This window comes from Diplotaxodon limnothrissa, linkage group LG1 (assembly GCF_057381915.1).
Source record: "Diplotaxodon limnothrissa isolate DT_005_m linkage group LG1, D_limnothrissa_male_GT1.1, whole genome shotgun sequence".
NCBI lineage: Eukaryota > Metazoa > Chordata > Actinopteri > Cichliformes > Cichlidae > Diplotaxodon > Diplotaxodon limnothrissa.
The window spans coordinates 25,354,653-25,372,479 of NC_140596.1; the positions used below are offsets into that span (position 1 = coordinate 25,354,653).

The following is a 17,827-nucleotide window of genomic DNA, read 5'->3' on the forward strand; positions in this document are numbered from 1 at the left end:
TAAACATAAAAACTGTATGATCAATAATGAAATCTGTTGCCATATCACTATAAAAGTAACCTTTATTAAGTACATCTTGGGTTTTACCTTCAGAACTGCTTTCATTCTTCATGGCACAGATTCAACAAGGTGCTGGAAACAATCCTGAGAGATTTTGGCCCATGTTGGCTTGATAACGTCACACAGTTGCTGCAGATTTGTCAGATGCCTCTTCATGATAGCAGCGTCCTGAAGCATCCATCAGAAGGTTGATGCAGTGTAGGATGGAATTGGTCGGTAACAACACTCAGGTAGGCTGTGTTGTGTAAAGGATGCTCAGTTAGTACTAAGGGGCTGAAAGTGTGCACAGAATTTGTCCAACACCCTTTTAAACTGGCAGCAGCTGCCTGAACCTTTGATCCGAGGCAGGATGCATCCACGCTTTCATGTTGTTTGCACCAAACTTTGACCCTACCATCAGAATGTGACAACAGACACTGAAACTCATACCAGGTAAGATTTTTACAATCTGTGATCCAACTTTTGTTAAGTCCATGTGAGTTGTAACCTCAGTTTCCTATTCTTAGCTGATGGGGACTACACTGTGTGGTCTTGGGTTGCTGTAATCTATCTGCTTAAAGATTCAACCAGTTGTGCCGAGATGCTCTTCTCCTTGCCTTTGTTATAACATTAAGAAATTCCTCTCAGCTCAAAGCAGTCTGAATTCCCCTCCAACAAGAAATATTTTGCCCACAAAAGTGCTGCTATTTGATATTTTCTCTTGTGTGGACCATTTTCTTTAAACCCTAGAGGTAGCTGTGTGGGTAAATCTTATGGTTAATGGAAGCTGTTTATCTTCTGGAGTTTCGTGCGTTCTTAAAGTCCTGTATAACATTCACAGTCTTTAATATCAGTCAGTCTGTGTGCAATCATGATAATGAGCACTCTGTTCTCATTTGTAAGTTTCCTCAAATGATCATAATAACATAATTTCTTGTAGATAAAAGCACCACCTCCTTTGCGATGTCTGTCTCAGTGCCATTTCTTATCGTGTCTTCTTGTGTATGTGGTGGCAAAGTTGCATTCAAAGTGCCATCCAAGAACTCGATGTTCTGCATGTTATTCATATAAGCTGCTGCTTCACTGCTTAATTAAGAGGCATGAATAATATATTGACTTCTGTCATAAATGGAACTGGCAGTCGGTCTGCCCTGGATGCAGAGATGTGTCAGACCTTAGTCAGGAGCTAATGTTAAGCAGAACACCTACCTTGCACCGGAAAGCTATGGGGAGAAAAAAAGGGGGTGGGAATTGGAAGGGATGGATATTAGATGGTGGTGTGCAGCAGAGGAGAAATATAGAGAACGGATTTAAGCATGACTTACTGTATGTGATCTGAAAATGTGAAATTTTGAGGGTTGGCTTCTCTGGCAAATGGGTCAGTGCCCATGGGGAGTAGTAGGGATGGTCTTAGCGGTGGCAGCCATGTTTGTGTGAGCCATAATAAGTGGGTCAGTAAATAGAATGGAACTCATCTCTCAAAATTGAAAGCGATGGCAGCATTGCTAAAGCTGTTGCATGAACTGAAAAAAAAAAAATTAGGACAATGATTCATTATTATGACCCAACATAAAAGCATTTAGCAGTCAGGTTTAATATAAGCATTTGCTGAATTTTTCATATTTTAAGAATTAGTGCACATTTCCTCTCATTGTTTGACAGGATAGTCGTCTGTTGTGTGCTACACCCTCTGGAATAATTCACTGTGTGTTTCCAAGTTTCCAAGAGTGGATATAAAGATAAAAGTAAGTGAGAAGGAAACTCACAATTTACACAATTCAATTCCACCATCCAGGGTCTTTCTGTGTGGAGTTTGCATGTTCTCCCCATGTTTGCGTGGGTTCTCCCCGGGTACTCCAGCTTCCTCCCACGGTCCAAAGAGATGCAGTTAGTGGGGTTAGGTTAATTGCAACCACTAAATTGCCCATATGTGTGAATGGGGGAGTGAACGTGAGTGCGATTAGTTGTCTCTGTCTATGTTAGACCTGTGACAGACCGGTGACCTGCCCAGGGTGTACCCTGCCTCTTGCCCTAAGACACCTGGGATAGGCTCCAGCACCCCACGTGACCCTGAAAAAGGATAAGTGGAAGCGAATGGATGGATGGATTTGTCTAATATTAAAATTTGCTTAATCTGAAATGTGTAAGTTTGACCGATATGCAAAAAATAAAGAAATCAAACCAGGCAAAAATGCTTTTTCCTAGCACTGTGTGTATACAGAAGTTGCCTTAGTCTCCTAAGGTGATCAACATTTCCCTGTAGTAGAAGAGTGATCAGTGAATGAATGAGGAGGGAGTCTCAGAGTGATGAAAAATGAGGGTGAGTGAAAAGGAAAGTCAAGGAGGGAAAGGATGAGATGATTTATCGTAAAACCTGTGCTCTAGTCCTGTCTGATAATCTGGAAGCAGTGGGTGGGTAGACAGTGGTGAACACTATATTGATGAGACTGTTTACACCATTCTCAGAGGGACTAAAAAGTTGTGTGCAGACAGAAAGAGATTGAGAAGCCCCACGCTGCTGTCTCCAAGAGGTTCGAGAGGTGTGTCCGATTGGGGAAAGCCTTCAGACGCCATTAATTTCTGAAAGCACACATCAAGAAATGTTGAAAGCACATTTGGGACAGCAGGGTTTCTTAGTTTGGTTCTCAGTAGAGCTGACTGTTCTCTTTTTTGTCTGAAAATGAAAAAAAAAAAGAGAGAATAGAAGCATAGTCCTGAATAAATGCGGGTCCTTAACCTTACCGTTGGATCTAGGCAGTGAATGTTCACTCAGATGTTCATGTTATCATTCTTAATGTCTTTGTGTTTTTAAACTGTGCGGGTCAACAGCAGCACTTGACCTGAGCTACCTGTTGTTGTCAGCCCTACCAGCTCGTACTTCGGCTCATATGAGTAATTATTTGTATATGTACTTACCTGTGTGTAGCAGATATGTGACTTTTAAGTTTGTGTAGGAGGAAATCGGACCAAGAGTTCACAACGTGCTGGAGACTTCAAATCTACAAGCGTGTGCTGACACAGGGATGTGTTACAAAAGACAAAGCTTAGTATTCAAACCTGCATGTTTGTGTTGCACCTCTTCCTTTGAGCAACAGTGAAATGCAACATTATGAGCTGTTAATGCAATTCTGATTGTTGTCTAAGTGCTACTACCCAGAAAAGGGTTACCACTACATTCCACTTACATAACCACAGCAGTCAAGGTGTCCAGAATAAGCACTGTTGGTGCTAAGAAATTAGTATAATAAAGTAATCCAGTGGTGCTGCAAAACAAACAACACTGTAGAAAAGTAAAGGCAGAGATTGAATCAGTGTGGAGCAGAAAAATGAAACTTGATCACTTGATCAAACTTGATCAAACAAAGTGATCAAACCAAAACAGTGCTGCAAAAAACTTACCTGCAAAGCTAAACAACATGTATAAACACCAGGGGCCTGTTCTTCGTACCTCGCTAAGTAAGTTAGCTGGATTAGATTGTTGACGATTTCGCGTGATCCTGGATCGTTCGGTTCCCCGAAGCTCATCCGGGACTTGCTGTCATAGCAACAGAGCCGTAAGCGTAAACCTGCTCGGGAGCAGGTTTACTTTATGTAAACAGGATTAGATCGCGGCCACGCAGGTATGTCCGCTTCATTTATACGAAAGCAACAGCGATATTCCACCACTGTTTCACCATAAATAAATAACATCAATGTAACTAAAGATAATGCAGCACTTGATCCTTGTATTGATGTCACACAGATACATACAGGTCATTCCCCAAAAAAGGGAAATGTACTATTAACATTCTATTACATGTATGTGATTATTACAGATGTTATCCATATTTCAGAGTAGTAATTGTAAATTACTTCGTGTAATCAAGATGAGAGACCACGGCTATAAAAGCGAAGGTGGATTTGGGAAGCCTGTCGCAGCCATGTCCTGTCCGTATACGCGAGCCACCCATTGCGGAAGGTGCAAGATTGATAAGGAGAGTCCTCAGAATTCAGCGTATATTGCGGGATAGACAGGATCCTTTAGCTCAGCGCGACAGTGTGCTCATTGAGAGATATCGATATTCCCGTGAGGGTATTATTTACTTAACCAACTTGTTGACAAGGGGGTGCAGGACCACCACCTGTCTTTTTTTTGCTCTGCCCTTTTCTTGGTTGCTGTTATGAACAAACAAACAGAGTATTCCAGGGTCTCTTTCCAAGAGACGACAAGCAATATAAGTGATAAATATTACCATTCTGTAGAATATTCTTATATTTCACTTTTACTTGTTCCCATGTTCTAGTGGGTCCTGTTGTGGCTCTAATGTGAAAGAGGATATAATGTAACATAATATAATATAATGTAATATAATATTGGATAATATAGTATAATATAATACATCTACCCTACCGCCTACTGGTGTTGGCCAGAGGGGCCGATGGCACGATATGGCAGCCTGGCTTCTGTCAGTCTGCCCCAGGGCAGCTGTGGCTACAACCGTAGCTGCCTCCACCAGTGTGTGAATGTGAGAGTGACTGAATAGTGGCATTGTAAAGCGCTTTGGGTGCCTTGAAAAGCGCTATATCAATCCACTCCATTATTATTGTTATTATTAGATTACTTACGAGTTTAATTTGTCAGCAACTTTCTGCCAGCCCTCTCTCCTTGCTTTTGCAGCCTTTGCAGTGTTCCCTTGCGTTCTGATTAAACTCTGAAACTCCTGAAATCCCTCACTCAAGAGTTCTTGCTCTGCTGCCGAAAAATACCGAGCGCGCTCCTTCGACATTTTCGCCGACCAATCAGAGGGTTGCCGATCACTGTTTCTGCTATCGATGCGTATCCCCTTTTACTTTTAAATCTGCGGTCCCTGTTAGAGCCACCAGGCCCTCTGACCACCACCAGTAGGCAATGGGTGAAGTGTCTTACCCAAGGACACTACAACCGAGACTGTCCAAGCCGGGGCTCGAACCGGCAACCTTCCGATTACAAGGCGAACTCCCAACTCTTGAGCCACAATTGCCCCATCCCCTTTTACGACACCCAGTGATCGCACATTACTTCAGCCAGCTGTACTAATCGTCAACAGCAGGTGTGTTCGGGGAACCGGATTAGCGAGCTCACGGTTAGCGCGATGGTTTGGTCTTGGATGTGTCATTTGATCTTGGATGTAGTGAGCGACGTACGAAGAACGGGCCCCAGGTGAATGGAAATAGCTATTAGTGGGGGACAGGGGGTACACAGGTAACAAAAGGTCCTGCACCAGGTGTGGTGGTTTTACAGCAAGTCTGGTGGGGTGGCCTTTGTGGACTGAAGGCCCCCCCACCCCCCACCCCACCCAACACCTGCTAACTGCATGGGAATAATAACAACATACCAAGGCAAAAGAATTATTAAAAAACTTTGAATGTACTGTTTTAAACTAACTGCTAAATTAAAGAAAAAATCCTGTCAGGCCAAGGTTTGTTTCATGCAGTGTTAATGTAGCAATAAGCCTTATTTAGTTAAAAATGACCTCTTGCACTTCACAGTAATTGTCAGTTTTCAAAGACATGCCCTGTGTTCAGAGTAAAGCTTGTAAAAACACTTCCTTTACCGTGAACAACTTGATGAATGCCACAAGGCTTTGGCTGCATCTGCACTGTGATGATTAAAGCTCCTGTCTAAGTTGAGGCTAAACGTTAGCCGTTGTCAAGGTCACAGTCATAATTCTGAGTGAAACAGAAACCTCAACGGGAATATGAAATTAATCTCTGTATGCATTTAAGCAGTGCTCAGCATTATTCCCCTCAGAAGGTCCCAGGAGCCGTTCTTCACTATGCGGAGATAAAAGACTCCAAAGACAACGGTTCATACTATCTTAAGCTTTACCTCTGAGTAATTTTGAAGACAGCAAAGTGTATTGTACTTGGACTCACTCCAGCACAGAGAAACTACTGCAATGGGAGCTGTTCAAAAATACCTGCCTTCACCTCTTTTAAAATGCAGGAGTTCATTAATATCGCCATTCATTTCTTAGTCTCTGTGTGGAAACTGAACACTGTCCTATTACCGTCCAGGTTCTTCAACTCCCAATTACCAGTAATGAAAAATGCCAAAGGCAGGGTTTCTGCAAAGAATAACTGCACTTTGAGACGCTGTCACAAAATTAAACATTAAAGCATTGTGATTTTATGATGTAGTTTCACTTCAGTCATTACTGAAAAATACTTCAACATTTCACATGATATTATCGAGTAATTACACCAGCAGACATTGTAAAAAGGTTTCTTTGATGGTTTTGGGGGTTAAACGTAATAATGGTAAGTTCACAGTAATGTAGCTCACTTTATCTTTAGCTTGAATCTGGAAAGAGCTTTCCAAAGTGTTTCCCATTCATGCAGACAGTCGTGCAGCAATGGAGACAGAGTTTTCCTGTAAGGCGATCACTTGTCATAAGAAGCCAGTTGCTTGGCCACGTGGAGGGTCCCTGTGATTAATGGCCAACACTATACCACCTGAGCCACAGCAGCCTGATATCCACAGACAATACAGACGGTGTCTTGAACCACTAAGTAGTTATTTAATTAACATTAACAACTGTTTCCATCATCACTCCGATCTCAATGAGACCACATGGTTAAAAAATAGGATTTAGTGATAATAGTCGTCTTCTGCATTAGTTCCATAAAGTGAACAGTGTCAACTTCTTTCTTTTGTTTAGTCCTGATTCTGTATTAAAAAGACATTAAACTAAAATTTTTACATGGCACAAATGGCACAGGGTAAGAAATAACATGTTGGATTGCCATAAATATCTAATTAAGTTATTTGATTTATTTTATTAATGTGTATTTTGTAATTGTTTATTTAAACAATGCTTGTATAACATGCCTTTAATAGAAGCATTTACAGTCAGAGTAAAACAAAAGTATGCTAGATTTATGTTCTGAAGTTTAATTAAGTGTTTAAAAAAAGAAATATATTAATATTTAATCAATTACAGAAAATTGTTATTTCAAGTTATTATTGATAACAGGTCATGGCAGATGGCCATGAGCATGGAAGTGCAGGAGGTTTCTTCCTGTTAAAAGGGAGGTTTTCCTTCCCACTGTTGCTTGCTCATCGAGGGTCATATGATTTCTGTTGTGATTTGGCGCTATATGAATAAAACTGAATTGAATTGAATCATGGGGTATACTTTGTTTTCACACACTGTGTGTGCATTTTGGGGTTTTGTTTTTTCAATAAATAATGTAAGTGTGAATGTTGTTGTTCATCTCAGGATATATTTACATAATTTGAAAACAGAGTATGGAGTAGATCATTTTTATGATGTCCTGATATAAAAGTTCAAAATTCTGACACACTATACAAACTAATAAGGAGTTTAGTAATCATAATAATTGCTCATGATCGGATTGATTTTTACAGTCATTATTTTGCTGTTTCTTTTCAAGTCTGTAAACTGGGCTCTTGAGTCAATGTGTTGTTTTATATTTAAGTTATAATTAAGAAATAGTCTTTTTTTTTTCTGATTAAAGAAAAGAATAATAACAGACAACAAATACAAACCATAGGCACAATATTTCTGTCCATGTCACATAAAAGACCAAATATTAGCTTATGATTACTCAGAGAGAGAACAATGTGCAAAAATCCATGAGTCATTTCACAAATATAACTGTTACAGACGAAATGTGTGTTCACTAGGAGCATCAAATGGGAGTGTTTTGCCATATCGTTCTCCGACTAAGGGTGAAATCACTATGTGACATGAAGTGACATCCGCTGAAGACACACGATGAGTAAATTTGTTGTTCGCAAAAAACAGCAGTCTAGATGATCTGTCATAGTCCTGTAGTTAGAAACACAATCAACTGGGATGTAGCTTGATGCACAATTTAATAATAGTCATTGGTAGTATCCAGGTCACATCTCTGCCGTAATGAGGCAATTGCAGCAACTTAAATGGGCAATTTGGAAGAAAAAGGGCATGTGGCAGACATGCTGCAGCCCAGCGTGAAGGCCTTGGGGTATTCTTCTGTCTTATTCACCATGTGAATGACTATCGAGTGACCAGAGGGACTTAGAGTTGAGAGAGAGTCCAAAATCTCAGGTTTCTGCTTTATTCTGTTCCAACTCTCACAACTACTCATGACTCATCACCAAAACACTGCAGATTCAAGGTGTCGACATGAGGCCACAGTGCTGGACAGTGAGGGGCTCTCACTGTGAGCTCCTCAAACCACCAAAGCCAAAAATGTCAGCAAAACTGTTTTACATAAACCTGAAAAAAGTAACAATGTTTACTTTGATAACTTTATCATAAAGTGTTAACATGTGCTCTCATTTATATTTAAACGTTAGACACTTACAGACACATATGGATTACTTTTCCAAATGTCCAGGGATGGTTGGAAGTTACCGTAAGCCTGGTGAGGAGCAAAACAAACTGTATGGATGACAGCTGAAAGCTGGAAAAACATGCTTTAATTTAAGTCATGTCGTTGAGTAATCATTTCATTTTTTAAACTGCTGATATTTGTAAAGACAGGATTGTGGTAAAAAAAAAAAAGCAAACCAAGAGAGCCACAAACACAAGCAGGCAGAAAAAACAGACAACTTGTAAACAGTCCAAGACTTTATTCAGAGCTGAAACCGAGTAACTCATGATCACTGCAAAGGATTGCGGTGCAATAACTATGGCAAGTACAGTAGGTCAAAGCTAAACCTGAATCTATTCCGTTAACAGTGATTGATGTATAGTATGGACATTTAGTTATTTTACAGTTCGACTTCAATCTCTTGTTCTTCTCTTCCAAACCCATTTCACTTGACCTGATGGTCCGACTGGGATTCTCGTAACGTCTGACCTATTTTTAGAAATGCAGTTGCATTCCAGTATCTAAGCAGTCACTTCAGTGCCTTATTATAACAGAGTGAACTGACAACATGAAAATTAAGCCCCAGATGTAATGAAAAACGTGTTATTTTACATGTCGTACACACATTTCATTTTGCAAATTACACATTTTCTCTCCAAACCGGATATTAGAAAATAAACATGTTATTCAAGAGGTTCTGGCATGTTGCAGTGACAGCTCAATGGCACCTCGTTGGCATCACTATCAGCCTCTGGCCCCTTACCTCCCTCCTCTGGATGCCAGTCTCGCTATGTAGCAATAAAAACTATATAAGACATCCTTATATATCAAATCCTTTCTTTAAGTAAGGAGAACCAGTATAACCTGGCATCTCTATTTAGCCTCAAGGCACCTTTGTCCCTGCGTCTGCCGTATGTCATTACGAGGCTGAACACATTCTTCAGGGGTGTCATTAAGACGGTTGTTCAAACGACAACAGTGCTAACTTTGAGGGAAGTAACCTGTGATATAATTGGTTTGAGGCAGCAGTTGTGACTTATTATGAAGTCAAACGACTGCCTCAAGTTTGTTTCCAAGTGCAATTGTCATTTGGGAATCTCGCCCAAGATCAGAAGCCACAAGATAAGACACTAAATCGATGCAAGAAATGATGAGTAAAATGTATACACGTTTATTAATCTTGAGACTCAAAGCTTCCAGCTAGTTAAACAACCTTGAATGCATTAGAGTCTAACCTGGCGTATAAAAGGTGAAAATGGCCAATGAAAGCAATTAGTGTTCACGCTTCCTCACAGCCGCAGTCTGAGCAAGGTCGCAGGCTTTTAAAATATGACCGTATATGATCAAACAGAGCACCCAAGGAAATTATATTTCAGCTGGAAAATAAAAAAAGCTGCGACTGAAGAGGGGATTTAAGGTGAAGCTAAAGAGAAAATCCAATTTGCACTTTGCGCCGCTAAGTTCCACATTAAGATGAGCGGTGAACAGTCATGGGTCTCACATACATTTCTCAGCACAAATTAATTGTAATATGACTTCATAAATTAATTTCACATCCTCCTAACAATAATCATTATTGGTTATTACTCCTATTAAAGTATATTGTGGTAGAAATCTTTCTGTACACTCGAACCATTGGAATGCCTCAGTTACACCGCGATCTATATTTACAGTAGCAGCTTTAAGGTTTACCTTTACTTCTGCAATGTGTACTGTATGTATTTATGTGCATATGCTAAATATAGTAGTGACATTTTAGATATAAAAATGATCATTTTAGCCACTGGAGAGAGCTCCCTAGGATATGTGAGCAAAGAGCCTTTATTCAGCACCACTTTTCTCTCTCAGCCACTGAGAGACCTGCATGGCATATGTGAAACAAATCATTTTACTTTTCTCTGTACGGAAACCTGTCAGCGGCACAGCGACGGTATGCAGGCAGGTAGAAGGTAGAAGCAATTGGATTCTTCCTCACCAGCGGCTCCAGGAGCTATCAGCCCCTATCCAGGCCTATGAAGGCAGAGGAGGATTGAGTTTGAAAGATGATAATAGACTCCTGAGGAAACTAATCTATTTCTAAAGAAGAAAGGGGTATAAATTCTCTCACTTGCCCCCCACGTCCACCTGCTCACCGTTTGCCTTTCATCGTTTCTCTCCGCATAGCATCACAGGTCAGTTTTACAATTGAAGTATACCAATTAAAAGGATCCTGGACAGCAAGGCAGCTATTATTGAAGAGAAGCAGATATTTCGAGTTCCTTTTTTGTATTTGTTATTAGTAAGATGTAGAATATGTAAGTTATTGAAGGTTTCAACAGTGATTTGAGCACTTTTATATTATTAAAAAAAAGACTGCTTTTAAATGAAATACTGCATGTACATGTAGTTTGATTCTTGTAATTAAATGCTTTCCACACACCTTATGCTGAATATACAGAAATCCAACTTTACAACATATGCGGTAGCCGTTAGTTTTTTGACATCACCTTTTATAAATAAGTCATGGTTAGTGTTAATGAATGCCATGTAACTGATAAAAAATAATTCATACATTTCAAAGCCACCATATGCTTATAGGAGACACTGAGTCTTGTAGTTTCCACACAATCACTCCTGCCCTGTCCTCCTCTGTGTGGAAGTGAAGGTCCATGATTTATTAGAGCTTCCACTGGCCCTTTTTTGGATAAATAATCTTGAAATCAAGTCTGAAAGTTTCAAGCTGCAAAACAGCAGCTGTTACAAGGCCAGGAGCACATGTAAACAAGGCAATCCCAGGACCCAGATGGCTCCTGTCAGTCTGAAGCTCCTGGATCTGCCCTTCACTTCTGAATCCTTGGCAGGATGGTGATAATGAAGATGATGTTTGTGATTACCGGTCACATCCGGGCTCACTGAGGAGAGAGCACAAACCAAAATGCCAATCAGAAGGAAGCTCATTAGAAACATGACATCATTGGAAGGAATGATGCTGTTTGTCAGTGAAAGGATGAGACTGATATATTTCATTTGCTTTATCATCAACAACTGCCATGAAAAAAAAACAACAACAACAACAAACCAACAAATCATCTCCCTGCCTTATAAAACTGCCCAAACCTTCTCCCTTTTTTGTGTATTTTCCCCTAAATTCATTTAATTCTGCTGGAGATTCACAGATACACAACTGCATATATGTCACTGTTTAAGTACATAAGCACTAAATTTGTTGTGGAGTATTTTCAGCAGTAAATTAATGCAGATTTGTTGAGTTCTAATGCCAGCATGGAATTTTGCTCAATTAAACTACTGTCCTCATGTTCACTGCAATAAAGTAAGACGTAGTGTCGCTCTGTTTTAGGTTTTAATAGCTTTTGGAGGGCTATGGCATAGAGATGTCTCGGGCTTTGGATCTACACAAAATAATTAGGATCAATTTGTTGTTTATTCAGTGTGCTGCTTGCTGTTCTTTAGCTAGCAATGAATTGATTCTGCATGGGATGTTTTTTCGAGCAGCAACTTCTGGAGCTACAAAGTAAGGCTAACATGGAAGTGCCGAAAAATGGACACTTCAAGCTGACTGATAGGTATATGCTAACACAGGTGGATGTATGAATCACAAGCTAATTCCTGTCACTGACCTTGAATTATAACTGTATAACTTATAATTGTAACTGGAGTGTTTTTTGGTATTTGCCTGCTGGAGAAGTTTGTACGGCAGTTCTGGTAAGAAAGATTATTTAGTTTTATTTTAAATGTTTATGTTAGCAAACACTGATTGGAAGACTCTTTGGTAGTAAAAACTTTACAGTCTAAGGAAGCACTCTGCTAACCAAATCTGCTAACTTTAATTTTAATCCAAAAATACTTCTGCCTCCTAAAAGCATGTTACTTTCTAAAGAAAATGTCGCTGGCATTTAATTATAAGTCAAGTTTGCACATCTTTATATTATATTGTCAATATAGACTACATTAAAAGATACATTATTACCTGAGGTCTAATGTCTTGCATACATCTAACAGCTGCAATACAGCAATGCTCGGACTATGTCATTAGGGGAGTTGGTTAATTTTCCACTACCCTATTTATAATCAGCTGATGCAACTACAGTGCACCTTCAGCCTCTGTGTCATCCCCCCCAAAGGTGCTTTAAAAGGCATCTTGGGTGTTCCTTTGTGTCAACAGCCATTAATATGTTTATGTCAATGTTTTAACGGTGAACGCATCATCATCATCATAACACGCTATAAATAGTAATCCTCAGATGGATTACAGGAAGTTTTTTTCTTCCTTCAGTTTCTGTGTGCACTCCAATTTGGGGCATCTCTAAATTACCTATAAAATTCTTTAGAGCTTTAAACACACACACACACACACACACACACACACACACACACACACACACACACACACACACACACACACACACACACACACACACACACATATAGTAAAACATGCCATAGTAAAACAAAACAAAAAGTACAGATACAAAAAGTTAGAGTGAGAGAGGCATAATGTGCACACAACAATGCAGTAATAGGGCATTTGTTTCAACCATGAAGCTATCAGTTTGAGTTTACACACCACCCCAAATAATGATAACATGAGTCTAATGATGTCATATTTGGATGCTAAATAATTTGTAAATACATACAGATACGCTCCATAGACGACTTACTTTTCCCCCCCACTTTTACACATAGTGATCTAGTCTACAATTCCTGATACATCCATCCCTTTTCATGACTGCTTCTCCTCTTTGGGTCACACAGATGCTGAAGCCTATCCCAGTTGACACTGGGTAAGCAGCAGAATTTGGTGGGCAGGTCGCTAGTCATTCAAAAGGCTAATACCAATTTAGAATAACCAATTAACCTCAAGTGTCTTCAGACGGGAGAAACCCCAAGCAGCCACAGGAAGCAACCTCCACTGTGAGGCAACAGAGCTAACATCTGCACAACAGTGCCACTCACTTTACGATGCAAATCATGCAAAATTAAACATAATTCTAGGTATTTAGGATTTATTTTGCACATATTGTAGTGACATTGTTTATGTGTATCCACATGCTATATATTTATGGCATGTGTGTGTTTGCTGATTGCATGATACTGTAGTCCTTTGCATGTTGTAATATCTTTTATTGCCGTTATTATAAGCGTCACAGTGATTTTTGCTACTGCTAATACTGCTGCTTATTTGGACACTATGTCAGAGTCTCTATTATATTGCACTTTTTCATCTAAGTAATTAGAATTTTCACTCAGATTGTGCATAAATCAGAAAGCTGTAGAGCAGTATGCCTGTGGTATTAACCCTCTGGCTGTTCACGCTGGTTTCACATTTTCTGAAAGGTGTATCATTAAACTCAGTCAAACCGGTGAATAATACTGAGCCTTTAAAAGTAATATCCTTGATATCAATCCATCACAGTTGGGCAGGTTAGTGTAATGGTGATCAAGTATCCCCGATAGTGGGCCTATGGTACAGTGTGCAGGATCATAATTTAATAAACTTTAAAAATAGAACAACAGCCCCTGGATCCATCTTTTTTACCCCTACCTTTAACATCATAGAACTTAAATATCCTAGACACCCCCTAAACACCCCCCTGTGTATATACCTTTAAAAAAAATTACACCTCAACAGATATCAGTTCAGACAACTGCACCATGCCATCTGTCAGCGTATATCTTGCTGTTTACACCTCTCTTTGGAGACTTGAAGTGTTCAGGGGGGAAATTCAATGTCCCTTGCCAAGTGAAATAGAGCATCCTCTTTAGCCTAGCTGAAGTTACTTCAGGATACCTCAGACTTCATCCCGGTTCATTCCCAGAGGGAGAGAGTGATGCTGAACTCCAATAGATGACCAGCTGCCCCAGGACTTTCGAGTTTCTTGCTTAGGCCCAAGAGTCATAAGTCTGTCACGGGCAGGATTAGTCTAACCCAGACCTTTTCAAAGTCTATAAAGGCTGTGCTATCAGAGGGTATCGTACAAGCAGAAATATAAGACTAGCTCCAGAGGCCATCTGTACTCTGGGGATTTAATTCTGATTTTTATGGTGCAGCAGAAATTGACTGCAGCTCTTTTCCCCATAGCAGCAGCACCCACAAAAATTACTAGTTGCTTTACCAGCAATCATAATCTACGAGTTTAGTCTTATTTCGTAAAATAACAAGAAGATAAAGGTAAAAACATATCATTATAACTAATATAAGATTATATCATTATATTTTGTATCTTTATGACCAGTTCATTATTCTAACTTGTTGGATTTCACCAATTTTTTTGTCATGTAATGCAATGTTGCAGTAAGTGACTACACCTACACACAGGAATGACTTTTAAAGCTGGCTGTGATATGAAGTTAAGTATGCATTGATTCACTGTCCCCAGGATAGCTATTTGATGGTATACAGCAGGGGTCACCAACACGGTGCCCGCGGGCACCAGGTCGCCCGCAAGGACCACATGAGTCGCCCGCGGGCCTGTTCTAAAAATAGCTCACCATAACAACTTACCAGTAAGCTGCATCTATTTTTATTTTTTCTTGCTATTTTTTTTTAATCACAATTGCATTGGCGTTAATTTGTTAGAGATAATATATAAAAAAATGTTTATTATTAAATATTAGATCATGATCTAATATTTAGTGCTAGCTGGTCTCCACGGAAACAGTTGCCGTGAAGACCAGCAAAGGCAAAGGTGAGGAGATGAGGAAAACATGGCGGAAAAAAGGAAGAAAACATATAATTTTCACAGTGAATGGGAGGAAGAGTTCTTTTTTACCACTGTGAAAGATTCATGCGTGTGTCTCATTTGCGGGGCAACTGTGGCAACGGCAAAGCGGCACAACGTGGAGAGACATTTCCGAACGTGTCACACAAGCTACCATGCTAACTACCCAAAGGGCAGCACACTGCGAGCGGAAAAGGCCCGCGAATTAAAGGCAGGTTTGAGCAAACAGCAGTCTTTTTTCACGAGACCGGTGAAAAACTCTCAAAAAGCAACCGAAGCCTCATTTAGAGCTACACATTTCATGATTAAGAAAAAGAAGGCATTTTTAGACGGGGAGTATTTCAAAGAAGCAATGATGATAATTGCAAAAACTGTGCTTAAAGACGAGAAATATGGAAACGATGTAATCTCCACTCTCTCTGATGTCCAGCTGGGGGCAACTACAATTGTTAGAAGAGTGTCGGCTATGTCCGGGAACTTGGCCGATCAGTTGGATCAGGATCTGGCAAAGTGCAGTTGGTTTAGCATCCAGTGTGACGAGTCCGTCGACAGCAGCAGTACAGCACAGCTGATGGTCTTTATCCGGATGGTATTTGATGGTTTCTCCACAAAAGAAGAACTTCTGACACTACTGCCGCTAAAGACAACAACGAAGGGAGTTGACATCTATAACGCGGTGAAGGAGTTTTTCGCGAAGAAAAAGGTACCGTTGGAAAAGCTGGTATCAGTGACTACCGACGGGGCTCCTGCTATGATCGGCCGACATACGGGATTCATCGCTCACTGTAAAGGTGACACAGAGTTCCCAAACTTCATGCATTACCACTGCATCATTCACCAGCAGGCGTTATGCGCAAAGGTGATCGGCTTCGAGCACGTCATGACTCCCGTCGTGAAGATCATAAACAGCATCCGCTCCAGAGCTAAACAGCACAGAACATTCAAGGTGCTATTGGAGGAGCTGTCAGCTGAATATGGTGACCTGCTACTACATACGGAAATCCGATGGCTCAGCAGGGGACGGATTTTGCTTCGTTTTTTGTCACTTTTGGGTGAAATCAAGGAGTTCATGCAATCCAAAGGGGAAGACACATCTCTGCTGGAGGACACTGAGTGGACACTTGACCTTGCGTTTTTAACAGACATTACTGGGAAACTGAACCATTTGAACTGTGAGCTGCAAGGCAAAGGTAAGACTGTTGCTGACATGATAAGTGCTTTAAATGGATTTAAAGCCCAGATGAACATTTTCTCTGTGCATTTACAGAGAAAAAAGGTGCTGCACTTTCCCTCTGTGCAGATGGTGCTGAAAGACAATGTTTCTGCATCTGAGACTTTTGACAAAGTTGCAGAAAAGTACACTCAAGTCATAAACCGACTTGGTCAAGAGTTTGAGAACAGGTTTTGTGACCTTGATCAGCTTGAGCCATGTGTCTCATTTGTTTCCAATCCTTTCATGAATGTGGACACAACATGCATTGCTGAGCAACTAAGTTCAATGTTCAGCTTGGATGCTGGACAGGTGGAAATCGAAATTGTAACATTGCAAAATGATGTCCACCTCAAAGCCTATCTGGGTGCACCAAACTTTTGGTGCCTTGTTGACACAGAAAAGTACAGTGGTGTGTGCACAGCAGCTATGAAGGTTGCCAGCCTGTTTGGTTCAACCTATCTTTGTGAATCAGCCTTTTCTGACATGAACTTCATCAAGAACAAACACAGAACACGCCTCTCCGATGCACATCTGCAAGACTCACTCAGAGTTGCAGTGTCAAGTTATACCCCAGATTACAACACACTGGTGAACAGCATGCAATGCCAGGTTTCCCACTAACAGACAAAGAAAGCCATATTAGATGTTCTCAGTGGCAACATTACAGTGTCATGTCAAAGTTGAATTTAATTATTGAAAAACAAATGTGTTTGTTAAGTGTAACATGTGACAATTTGCTTTAAAATGCTGCCAATTTGGTGAAAAGTTCTGTAAAATTTGAAAGTTGATTTTTTGTATGTTACATACATACAAAAATAATGTATGTAACAGTGCATGATTTGTTAAAATTTGTTAGTGGTAAGTGAAAATGTTGTAGAAGTGATCACTTCAAAATGTAAATACTTGCAGAGATATATAGAAATAAAGCGTTGCATATTGATATTTATGTTTCCTACCTTGTTTCCTAATTGCATTCTTTATAATTATGGTGAAAAATAATTAACATAATTAGTGTCCGTACATAGATGAATATCATTAATTATTAATGATAACACATAATTAAGTTAAACTGAGGAAATTTGTTATTTGAGAAGTGTGTGTCAAACTGGTAGCCCTTCACATTAATCGGTACCCAAGAAGTAGCTCTCACTTTCAAAAAGGTTGGTGACCCCTGGTATACAGCTTACAGATAAGTCTTTGTGCCCAAGAGGACCTCAATCAATTCCTCTTACTGAAGCTTCAAGGTTCAACTGCAGCAACAAGCTGCAGACTAAATCACAGAATGTCTTTCTGATGAATAAACCATGCTATGCTGAAAGCACTCTTTACTTTCTTTATTTTAGCTGCAGAGGAAACATCCAGAGACTTATTGTATATAAAAACTTAAAGGTACAGACATGATGTCAGATTTCAAGAAGCATCAACAAACATAAATGTAAATAAGTAAATACATAAATGCAGTGAATATATGTGAGGATTCAATTGAGAACTGAATGTATATAAGAAAAAAAAG

General features: G+C 39.9%; 1 protein-coding gene across 1 annotated transcript in view; it reads right to left on the reverse strand.

The window, feature by feature from the left end:
- Nucleotides 1–11,118: 11,118 nt before the first annotated feature.
- The window catches only part of gpc5a (glypican 5a), a 157,573-nt gene continuing 150,864 nt past the window's right edge, over nt 11,119–17,827 (reverse strand). The window contains exon 9 of the mRNA XM_085355834.1: nt 11,119–11,273. Coding sequence (XP_085211960.1) covers nt 11,119–11,273 — 155 coding nt within the window. The remainder of the gene's footprint in view (nt 11,274–17,827) is intronic.